Genomic DNA, 12,526 nt, shown 5'->3' with positions numbered 1-12,526 from the left:
TTTGATCCCAAAGGACATAAAACAGAAGACTCAGATGATTTTCAAAGTACTATTACAAAAGATTAGTGAACACATAAAAAAATAGTGGTTTTTCACTAGCAATCAAATCAATAAGATTTACTGGTTTTGGTAGTATAAATTCACAAAATCTTTCAGGAAAGTTATTTGACAATATAAAATAAAATGTGAATTTAAAAAAAAGAAAGATAGAAAAGATATAGAAAGAAATAAAAGAAAAATGAGCTCATGAAAACACAAACATCACATTGCTCTTATATGCATAAAATCCCTAGAAGAATATACAATAATGTGGTGATAATCTTAGCTACCTCTAAGGAGGGAAACCTGGTGTCTATAGGGCAGTAATGAAAGAAATTCTTGAATGAATAATGGGATTTTATTACCTATTCAAGACCAATAGTAATTTGAAAAGTCTGTCTACAAAGTGGACGACATTTTCTTTAAAATATTTATATCCAATATTATGGTACACTTTTTAAAAACAGTCCTTATGTTTTAGAAATATACACTAAAATGCTTATGAAAATAAAATGATGTCAGGTATTTGCTTCAAAATAATATGGAGAGGAGTTAGTGGATAAAGGTATAAATAAAACAAGATTGGTCATGAATTGATACAGTCAGGTTATGAATACATGAACATTTATTCAATCAGTATTTTTACTTTTGTATATGTTTAAAAATTTTTATTAATAAAAAACATCTTCATACTCTTTGATCTCAGTTATTTTACTTCTAGACTCTATCCTAAAGAAACACACAAAGGTCTACATTCAGAAATGTTCTCCACATTATTATCTATAATTGCAAAATTATTTTTAAAAGTGAAACAATCTTAACTTACACTAAAGATAGGGTATATTAAATTATTGTATCTATATGAAATAACATCATAGGCATTTTTTGATGCCAGTAGAAGTTATTTTAAATGCTTATGGTTATTATTTCTAGAAAGCAAATTAGAAAATAGTATACAGTTTTCTCATTAAATGTAGCTGGTTGATTAATCTCATTTACCCACTCAGTCTCCCCAAATCCCACAAAGATGTCACAAAAAAAGAATAAGGGAAAACAGTTTTTAAAAAGATATAAACACTCTAAATCAAATAATAGAAGATGGAATTAGGAAAAAAAATTGAAAGACAGAAATAACAGAATGAAGAAAGCAAAAATTAATAGATGCCTAAGAGGAAGGAGTCCCTGGAAAGGTAAAAGCCAAGTGATTTTTCCCCAGAACCCTAGAGAGAGAGGTCCTGGATATGGAGACACCAGGTACCATTAGATGAAGGGGGAAGAGGGATAGACACAAAGCTAAATGTAGGAGAATTGGTTAAAGTCTGAATGTGAAGCAGTGTCTGCCCACCCTGCCTCCCATCCCAGACTAGGAGGCTCAGAATCTGCAGAAACTAGGAGTGGCTTTCATTACAGAGAAAACAGACTAGAGCAAGATAGCAATGATGCAAAAAGACCAACAAGTCTTACTCTCAAAAGGAACAGATGGTCACCAGACATTTGAGGATAGCAGGATAGCATCCAACGTGAAAGCCAAAAACCAAAACAAACCACATCAAAGAAAAACTTGATTGAAAAGGAAATAATGCCGGGAGAAGAAGAGTTAAAACACATAGACACACAGACATACACACTATTGAGATCCTCAAAAAAGAGAGAAGATACTATATCCATACAATAAGAAAGAAAGCTAAAATTAAAAAAAAAAAAGAAGCAACGTTCAGGGTGCTCTTGGAAATAAAAATATGAGAGAAGTAATGAAAAATTCAATAGAGGGGTGTGGTAGGCAGAATTATGGTCTGAAAGAAGATTTCATACCCTCTAGTCCCTGGGATTGTGAATTTGTCATCTTACACAACAAAGGGACTTTGCAGATGTAATTAAGGGTACTAATTAGTTGATCTTTTTTAAAAATATATAAATTTATTTTGGTTTAGCAATACTACATGTAAGATGACTCATCTGCAACAGTGTTGATCTTAAAACAGGGAGCTAGGGCTTAAAAGTGAAAAAAAAAAAAGAAAGAAAATGGAGATGATGTTATTAAAGAAATCATATTATACAAATTTTCCAGAACTGAAGTGCATAAATTATTACAAAGCTGCCTACCAAGTTTGCCAGGACAAAACTCTTGATAAGAAACCAATAGGGTTAAGAGGTCTTTTTTTTTTTTTGAGACAGAGTCTCACTCTGTTGCCCAGGCTAGAGTGAGTGCCGTGGCGTCAGCCTAGCTCACAGCAACCTCAAACTCCTGAGCTCAAGCGATCCTCCTGTCTCAGCCTCCCGAGTAGCTGGGACTACAGGTATGCGCCACCATGCCCGGCTAATTTTTTTTTCTATATATATTTTTAGCTGTCCATATAATTTCTTTCTATTTTTAGTAGAGGTGGGGTCTCGCTCTTGCTCAGGCTGGTCTCAAACTCCTGAGCTCAAACGATCCGCCCACCTCGGCCTCCCAGAGTGCTAGGATTACAGGCGTGAGCCACCGCGCCCGGCCAAGAGGTCTTGAAAATCTACAAAGAATCACCAATCAGAATGGTATCAAATTTCTTAAAAGCAACACTTGATGCTGTAAGATAGGGCAGTAATGGTTTCAAATTTCTAGAAAAAATTATTTTTATCTTAAAATTCACTATCTAGCCAAACTCTCAAGTGTTAGATTAGGAAAATAAAGATGTCTTTCGATAGGCAAGGACTCACGTTATATCTCTCATACATCCTATTTTAGGAAGCTACAAAGAATGTTCTTTAACAAAATGAGAAAGTGAAACAAGAAAAAAGAGATTTAAAAGAAACACAGGGGCCAGGTGTGGTATCTCATACTTGTAATCCTAGCACTCTGTGAAGCCGAAGTGGGAGGATGGCTTGAGCTCTGGAGTTTGAGACCAGCCTGAGCAAGAGAAGACCCATCTCTACTAAAAATAGAAAAAATTAGCTGGTCGTGGTGCAGCGCCTGTAATCTCAGCTAGTCGGGAGGCTGACGCAGGAGGATCCCTTGAGCCCAGGAGTTTGAGGTTGCTATGGGCAATAGAGCGAGAATCTATATCTCAAAAAAAAAAAAAGAAAAAAAGAAAAGAAAAGAAAAGAAAACCAAGAAACACAGGATCCAGCACAGCACAATACATAAGCTAATGGAAACAACCAGTCATACATCAAACCAAGAGAGCAACCAGCATAGATTGGACTGACAGGATAGAGAAAACAAAAATTAAAACAAAAGATACAATTCTATACCCAACTTTACACTGCCAAGAAGTAGGGAGCCAAAGGCTGGTGGGGAGGCTGGTGAAGGTAGCCTGCTCTGTGGCAGCCATCCTAGAAAGCAATCTGGGACCACTTACCCAACTTAAGAGGATGTAAGCCTTAAGATCCAGGAATCCCATTCCTGGGTATGTGACAAAGCAAGTCTCACACAGGTCCATAAGGGCACCTGCAGGATTTATGTGGTTGCAAGGAACCAAAGCCAATCTGGATATTTAGCACCAGAAGAGCCTAAGTCAGATGGCACGTTGGATACGTGTCAAAGAGTACCAGGTAGTAGAAGCATAAGACTAGATGCATACATGGCAGTTTAGGTGGATCTTAAAAGGAACTCAATGAAAAAATAGGCGCTTGAGGAGCGGGTAGCCGGGAGAGGGACGCTTGGCCCCTGCTGGTGAAGCAGTGTTGAGGCAGGGTCGGTCGCCAGACCATGCTGAGCGTAGCATGCAGCAAGCCGGCCTCAGCGCTGCGGAGGACAAGCGCGACGTTGTCTGCTGTCGCCCATAGGTGCCTGCACGCGTCGGGGTGGCGGCCCTGGGCAGGCAGACCCGCGCTAAAAGGCAGAGGAGCCGCCCCTCGCCTTCGACCCGTGGAGCTCCCGGTGTGCCTGCGCTCCAAGAAGCCGCTCAGGTGTGAAGCGTCAGCAAATGAATTGATTAAGGAAGAGCTGGGAACAGCCTATCCAATCACTGATGGGATTCCTAATACGATGCCACAGGCAGCTAGGATGACACATCAAAGAAAGAAGCAAGAAGAAATGGAGCAGCAGTAGGTCATAATTTTTTAAAAAAATGAATTTTCTTAATGCCATATAGCTTTTAAAGCAGGGTGGCAGGTAATAAGTGGAAGAATGTTTCTGTCTCTTCCTACGTTGACTGCTCCTTATTCCACTGGTCTCTTTAGCAGGACTGTTCTATGCATTGGGCTGCACTAAGCACAACCAGCCTTTGCTTTTACAGTCTGCTCTGGCTGGTTACCATACCAGTCAGTGTACCTGTTATTCCACCTTTCGACTTGGATGGGTCTTAAACTCTTCAGGCATAATTAATGCAACCAGAGCCAAGATGGTGTGTATATATATATATATAAATGATATGTCTTGGGCATCTATCTCTGAGAGCTCAACTAGGTGGAAATACTAGAGACCCATTTAGTTTGCAGGAAAGAAGTTTTGCCTTGTTGATGTCAGGCTTAGGACTACTGGAGGCTTAAGCTACACAAGCTTCTTTTATTATACTCTTGTTCTGCTCTTGTTTTTTTGAAAGTTCTGACTTATAACTGCCGTTATCTGAAGAAACATTTCAACAAAGTGTCTTGTTGGAGATTAACACCTCCAGCCATCGTCTGATGATTATTACTCATCCTTTCATTTAAAAGTTTGTCATTTGAAATTTTGTGTGTTTTTACAGCTTCAAGATATTTGGTGAGTCACACATTAGAGATGATTGAAATAATTCCAAAGGAGCTATGTTGGAATGGCTGTAGAGAAACGCATTTGCACTAGTGTGATATAAAACCACATAATAAAATGCAAATTTCATGTACTTACAAAAATTCTGAGTTTATAAAATTACCTTCATTTCTTTGGCATCAAATGCTTGTATTAATAATAAAGTAAGATGTTCAAACTTTCCCATAAAAAATAAACCAGTTTGCAGCAAAAAAAAAAAAAGAAAAGAAAAGAAAAATTATATAGATATATAATAATCCATTTGCATAAATGGCCTTTACATTTTTACATTCATTCTCATCCTGTGAAACTTTTCCACACTTGGTTTCCAGGACACAGCAATCATCTAGCTTTCTTCTCATATTCATGGCTACCACTGTCTAGTCTTCTGTGTTTTCCTCCCTCTTCTCCCCAGTTGTTTAAGGCAGGTGTACCCTAGTCACATGGCTTTAAGTCCCACATATCATGCTGATCACCACCACAATGCATGAGGCTGGACCTCACCTCTAAAGCCAGCCTCATATATTCAACTGCCTTCTTGACTTCTCCACTCGGACATCTAGTAGATATTTCAAATTTAACATCTCTAAAACTGAGCTCCTGATTTTCTATCCAAACTAGCTCTGTCTACAGTCTTCTCCATCTCAATTCTGGATCTTTCATATTTCTAGATATTCATGCCAAAAATTGAGGTCATTGTCAACTCCTCTCATTCTCACTCCATATCCAATCTGTCAATAAAATCTATCTACCACATTAAATACATCCAGAATCCAAATACTTTTTACCAGTTTCAATGCTGCCACCCTGGTTCAAGACATAAGACTTGTCCAGATTATTGAGATAATCTCCCAATTGGTCCCTCTACTTCTGCTCTCACTCTGCCATCTATTCATAACACAGCAGCCCTAGGCATGCAGTTGATAAGCAAATCAGGGCATATCATTCCTTTGCTCAAACTCTCAAATCACTGCCCATCCCTCTCAGAATGAAAGCCAAAGACCATGCTTTGACACACCAACCCCTATATGACCTGGCTCCTCTTCACCTGGTCAATCTCATTTTATGACTACTTTCCTCTAGTCCTCTTAGCTGTAGCTCACAGCCTCCTTGTTATTCATCACATGGAACAGCCAGGCAAGCTCCTGCCTTAGGCCTTTGCACTTGCTATTCCTTTACTCTTTACTTAAAAGTATTTCTCTCTCACATACGCTCACACACACACACACACACACACGCATACACTCACACACACACACTCACACACATCACCCTGATTCAATACTTCATATTCTGCTTTTTGGCTTTACTTCTCCTTTAGCACTTTCCCTATCATATGATATATATTTTTTTTATTTATGTTTTTGCTGTCTGTCTTCCATGCTAGAATGTAAACTCCCAGAAGGATTTTTGTCTGTTCTCTTCAACACTGTATCCCAGTAATTATAACAGTACCACACACAGAATCAGGTTCAATTTTGGAAGAATAAATAAAAAATATGTACACACAAGAGAGTAAATTTGTAAGAACATACACAAATTTTAAAATCACATGTTAGAAAAAATACATATTGCTGCTCATGCCTGTAATCTTAGCACTCTGAGAGGCCAAGGTGGGAGGATTGCTTGAGCTCAGGAGTTTGAGACCAGCCTAAGTAAAAGTGAAATCCCATCTCTACTAAAAATAGAAAAATTAGCCAGGCATGGTGGTATGTGCCTGTAGTCCTACCTACTTGGAAGGCTGAGGCAGGAGGATTGCTTAAGCCCAGGAGTTTGAGGTTGCAGTGAGCTACTATCATGCCACTGCACTCTATCCTGGTCAACAGAGTGAGACTCTGTCTAAAAAAAAAAAAAACAAAAAACAAAACACAAGAACAAAAACAAAAACATTATATATATGCTATAGAGGGTGGATTAACTGACGTGGAGAATGATGAGAATGGCCTAAGGTTGGGGTTTAGGGGAACAGAGGTGGATAACAATGAGTAATAAAAGGATGGAAATGATAGGTATGCTGGCATAAAAGGGCTGGAGCTAAATACCAACTTCTGGGTGGGAGAGAGAAGGAAGTGATGCCACATAGGACTAACTGAGGTGAAAGAAAGAGAATAAGAAAAATCCACTCAAGGAAGCCAGCCAGGAGGTGTACTAAAGAAAAAAAAAAAAAAAAAAAAGGAGTGAGTAGATGAGTTGAAACAATAGGGTTTTTGTGGGGTTTTTTTGTTTTTTGGAGATTAGGTATCCCTTTGCAATCATTTATGTGATTTGCGGCTTAAAATAGCCAAAACATGATGCCCATTTGTGCACACTAACATCAGAATGATACCACCAGCATGGCCCACCAACATTCACTGGATCTGGGACTGGCACCAAGGCTCAGAAACGTAACAGCCAAGTGACCAAGAGGAATTTTCCAGCTAATGTTCACCTTTTCAGTTCTACTGTGTTCCCAGGTTATGCCGGAGGAGCTGAGTGTTTCTTCTGTGAAAACATGACTGGAAAATTGCCAGTTGATCTCACCAAGAGTCTTCTTAATGAGGAAGGGATCAGACATTCCCCACTGGAGTCAAACTAGAAGTCATCAATCAAACTGAAAAGAGCCATGGATGATCTAGCATCTGGCCTCATACTTCACCTTAGCAAAAGCATCAAAACAATATACAAAAAGATTACAGGAAATTCTTTTTATATAATCACTTGTATATGGTATATTACTGTTCACACTATTCATATGGGATATGGCAAAAGGGATGTAGAGCAGCTTTTATGTTTTGGGGCATGTTTCTCCTATTTTTCTTTGCTTCTTATGACAAAAAACATTTTGAAGCTTTTATTGTGCACTACTTTTCAAGCTTTTGGCACTGCCTAACCAAGAAATAGTGAGATTTCAGAGATGGAACAATATAAGCATGGTATCAAGGTGCAGAGCAGTGGCAGAAGGTCATGGGAGTGATGCAACCAAGACTTTCAAGGCCTGGACACTTTGTCATCAGATGTTGATTATAGTAGGAGCTGAGACAGAAAGTCTGTGATCCAGCTGTCAAAGTCCTCTACAAAGGTGAGGAAGGGTAAGGGAAAATACTGGAAGGATAATGAATCTCAAAGGAGCAGAGGTGTTTGTATGAGGGTAAAAGAGGAAAGTCCAGAAATGACAGTGGAAAATGCCAACCACAGATGTGGGCCCCTGATAAGTGGGGTGTGGAAAAGGGAGATGCCCAGAAGGAGAGAGCTGCCTGCAGGAGAGAGGAGCCTTAGGGAGGGAGATAAGTTTTAATAGATTAAAACCAGGAGAAAGAAGAAATAAGAGAATGTTCTGAGAAAAGGCTGAGGGGTATACCTTGATTTTCTGGTTTCCTGAGTCCAAGTCCCAGACCTAATGCAAGCAACACAATCACCAACAAAGCAAGAAGAACCTATTGAAAAAAAGGAAAAGGAATCTTTACAATTTTTAAAAAACATGTACAAAGATACAAATAACCAGCCTCTCTTACTGCTTTCTCTAAGTATCTACAGCAAGCTAGTTATGTGAGATCCCAGATTCAACAATGATAGAGGTACGTTATTTTATTTAACGTCTGAAAATAAGAGAGAAGGTTTGGGAAGAATTTTAAAATATCGTTTATTACATATCTTCAAATTCAAATACATTCACTATTCAAATGCAATGAGCTTAACCCCAAATTGAGTTGAAGTAAGAATTAAAACCACAAAACCACTTTGTTTGCCCATTTTTTCTTTTTTAATGAGACACCTGTTTGGAGATCATTTATCAAAGAGCATTCCAGGACTATGAAATCCTTAATTGCCTCATTCCTAGGGAGCAGGGTTGGTTTTTTCCTCCTACTCTATCAGAGGATAATGAGAATATGTATTATAAGTAAAAATATAGTGTCCAAATAATTAACTTGCAAGCTATCTGCTTTGTATCTTCAGCTCATACAAATGATTTAGGGTAACTTGGAAACTGCCTGACCAAAGATTGTTCATATCATTCATTAGCACTGTGCTGATAAAGCTCTTTGGTGCAGTGAACTTTATGCTATGATTAGATTAAACTATGATATAATTGAAGGGAATTCTTGTCACTGCCCTCTTTCCCCATCCATGAAGTCCAAAGATAAGCATGCTGAATGATCAGTCTTGAATACTGTATATTGTCAGAAAGAATGGAAACAGACACAGAAATTACTTAGGAAAGTATTTTACAATAACTTTTGTTATAGTTTGAAGCATAAACAGGCTGGGCGCAGTGGCTCACATCTGTAATCCTCGCACTCTGGGAGGCTGAGGCAGGAGGATCACTTGAGCTCAGGAGTCTGAGACCAGCCTGAGCAAGAACGAGACCCAGTCTCTACTAAAAATAGAAAAATTAGCCAGGCAACTAAAAATAGAAACAAAAAATTAGCTGGGTGTGGTGGTGCGTGCCTATAATTCCAGCTACAGGGGAGACTGAGGCAGGAGAATCACTTGATCCCAGGAGTTTGAAGTTGCAGTGAGCTAGGCTGACACCACGGCACTCTAGCCCAAGTGACAGAATGAGACTCCATCTTAAAAAAAAAAAAGAAATGAAAACAACATAAACATACAGTAACTTTGACAAAAGAAAAAGCTGCAACATCAAAATTTGCTTAGCTAATTAAGAGCTACTACATAAACTACTGATTTTTTGAAGTTTGTTTTCATTCTGAGAGTCAACTGGAAAATTAACACATCTAACTTTTACAATGGAAGTGAATTCAGTGATTGGGAAAATGTGTTAAAATACTGGCCAAACAGTTGTCATATGAGCTCTCAAAGTTAGCCCAAGGGTCAGAGATTTCAGTATGGATTCAGTTGGTGGAAAGATTGGAGAGAGAAAGTGAACATAAACATTTATTAAATGACAGCAGGAGCAGCTAGTCCCTTGTCCTGGTGCTCACAAGCCACAGGCAACCAAAACTAGGATTACTACAAAACAGCCAAGCAACACTGGGAACTCCACACGGTAAACCTCGAGTATCATCGATTTACAAATTAATATATTTTGATTTGTATCTTATCTTGATACTTTCACTGTTCAAACTTGCTGGGAAAATCGACAGCATCTATCTGTCCTTGGGATGTTTTAAAACTTTGTAATATTTAAACTTAGGATCTATTTATTCATGATTTTGTATTTGTTCCACAAATTTATGGCTCGATCTTTGCATTATTCTGTAAGCTCCTTAAGAGTAAGAGGTGCATTTTTAATCTCTTATAATCATTTACTATAATCATTTACTCTAGATGTGTAATTCTGAAGAAGTTTCTGGATATTGGGGTGCACATGTATCTTAAACTATCTTGAGGTTGCACAAACTGGGAAGGTTACTCTGGACTCCAAAAATCACTGAGAACTCGACCTTTGACTTTAGCTTGGCTGAATAAAGATCACTTAAAACATAATAGATAAGGGCGAGGTGGGAGGATCACTGGAGGTCAGGAGTTCAAGACCAGCCTGAGCAAGACTGAGACCCCCGTCTCTACTAAAAAAACTAAAAATAAATTAGCTGGACAACTAAAAATATATAGAAAAAATTAGCCGGGCATGGTGGTGCATGCCTGTAGTCCCAGCTACTGAGGAGGCTGAGGCAGAAGGATTGCTTGACCCCAGGAGTTTGAGGTTGCTGTGAGCTAGGCTGATGCCACGGCACTCACTCTAGCCTGGGCAACAGAGCGAGACTCTGTCTCAAAAAAAAAAAAAAAAAACACAGTAGATACCTTTACATTTCTTAAATAAAACTTTAGCCCAAATTTGAAAACATTAGGGTACTTTTGAAACAATGATTTAAAAATATTGAACTTAATTATATGTACTTAAAAAAATCACTAGAAGGATACAGAGAAGGGAAATAAATCATGCACAAAATTGCTCCCAAGGATTTTATCATTTTCTGAATTGATAAGGTAGGATAAACATACTAAGCAGCATGAGAATGATCAAGAGCTCTCTAAAATTCCCAGAAGGATAAAGAGTAAATAGCAGACATTGAAAGTTTACTTTGTTACTGGGCTCAACTCTTGCATACATTTTTGTTTCATTTACGCCTTGAAACAACTGGAGAGACAGAATGGTAGAGACATTAACTACCATAGGCAATTTAGGAAAAAGATGAAACAAGATAGATGTGAAAAAATAATGCAATTGGTTTTGGCTTGAGGTACTGTGTGAGGAGCCGGGAAGCAGGCATTTGAAATTGTGTGGCAGGCGGGGCCCAGCGGCATGTGCCTGTAGTCCCACCCACTCAGAAGACTGAGGCAGGAGGATCTTATCGCCAGGAGTTTGACACTAGCCTGTTTCTAAAATAAAATAAAATAAATATCTAAAAAATAATTTTTTAAAAAAGAAATTGTATGACAGAGACTCAGCAAAATGTTAGAGCTAGGGCTTACTTGAAATTCTTAATTGAGGATATGATTCCTAAAGCCGCTAGAGAAGATGAACTTGCAAACGAAAAGAGCTTTAGATAAAATTTGGGTGAGCTTATGTTGTAATTTGCAATGAGAAGAAAGATTAACTGAGGAAGAATGCAGATAAGGAGAAACAAAAATTTCTAAACTGGCCAAGAATGCAGATAAGGAGAAAAGTCATACAAACAAGAATTTCAATGTCATTCGTGGTGGAAGCAAGGGAAGAGAATAATCCAAAGTGAGAAAACACTCAACAATATCCATGATTGTTCTTAGGGCTATTCAAGTGGAGGAAGGACAGAGAGAAAGATTAACTTTAATGGTGGTGGGAGTGGGGTGGGGTTGGATAGTTCAGTACAGTGGAAACAAAGTCAGAGCACAAATAATGGTTGGGCACTGAGAAAACCCAGGCAGTGGAGACCGCCTCCCTTTCACCCAAAATTTGATGGTGAAGGGAAAAGAGAAAGTAATAAAATAAAATTTGAAAATCTTTTCTGGGGGGAGCACAGGGTATAGCAGATCTTGCCGCATAAAACAACAAGAAAAAGAAAATAGGGAAAAGAGACTATCTCTAGGAGTGAAGTAAAATAGAATAAAATCAACAGTTCAGCAAAGAATATAAAATACAATGATTTTAATTTCTCGTGCTCTGGTTTTAAAATATTCATGTGATAAAAAAGTGAATTGGGGCCACGTGCGGTGGCTCATGCCTGTAATCATAGCACTCTGGGAGGCTGAGGCTAAAGTATCATTTGAGCTCAGGAGTTCAAGACCTGCCTGAGCAACAGCGAGACTCCGTCTCTACAAAAATAGAAAAATGTCATAAAGGATAAAACTCAATACAATTACTGAAAATTTTACATTTAGATAGCAATACAAACAAATATAAATGAGGAATCATACACTTTTAACATTTGTCACAAAGCTAGAAAGTCTAAAATTATGAACTTACAGTACAAATTATTTTGTATTTCCTAAGGGCGTTCTTTTTAACAGGTTCCTCTATTGACAAAGTCAGCATCGATTCCATTGTCCTGGCAGTTGCATAGAGCTGTTTAATCAGAATGGAGTAGTGCTCCTTCTTTTCTAGAGTCTGGCAAAGACAAACTGTGTGAGTTACATGGCCGTGCCTGACTTTTAAATGGCTGAGAAAATCACACAGCTCTTAGCGATTGGCCAATCTAGAGAGAGGAAAAGTGTCGTAATAACAATAGTGTCAAAAGATTAAAGTTCATTTCTAGCATATTGTAGATAACTGTTCTTTTATTCCCCTTAATTTATACTAAATGCTAATCAAGATATATGTAATGAGAATAATTCAATAATCAAATTTTAAGACAATCTGATCATTTA

The 12,526-nt window shown here is 38.2% G+C and overlaps 1 protein-coding gene and 1 pseudogene across 4 annotated transcripts in view; one reads left to right on the top strand and one right to left on the bottom strand.

Moving 5' to 3' along the window:
- The window catches only part of ENPP3 (ectonucleotide pyrophosphatase/phosphodiesterase 3), a 71,497-nt gene extending 59,210 nt beyond the window's left edge, over nucleotides 1–12,287 (bottom strand). For all 4 annotated transcript variants that reach the window (XR_011235563.1, XM_069489149.1, XM_069489151.1 and 1 more), the window contains exons 1-2: nucleotides 12,126–12,287; nucleotides 8,082–8,157 (exon numbers count right to left, since the gene is read on the bottom strand). Coding sequence is in view for 3 of the 4 variants with exons in the window: in XM_069489149.1 (XP_069345250.1) it covers nucleotides 8,082–8,157; nucleotides 12,126–12,203 (154 nt within the window). In the remaining variant the exon portion in view is untranslated. The remainder of the gene's footprint in view (nucleotides 1–8,081; nucleotides 8,158–12,125) is intronic.
- Nucleotides 4,145–4,342, top strand: LOC138395309 (phosphatidylinositol N-acetylglucosaminyltransferase subunit Y-like; annotated as a pseudogene).
- Nucleotides 12,288–12,526: the final 239 nt, after the last annotated feature.

Source organism: Eulemur rufifrons, chromosome 15, assembly GCF_041146395.1.
Source record: "Eulemur rufifrons isolate Redbay chromosome 15, OSU_ERuf_1, whole genome shotgun sequence".
Lineage (NCBI taxonomy): Eukaryota > Metazoa > Chordata > Mammalia > Primates > Lemuridae > Eulemur > Eulemur rufifrons.
Note: the sequence above shows the minus strand (reverse complement) of the source record. Positions and strands in the feature narration are given on the sequence as shown.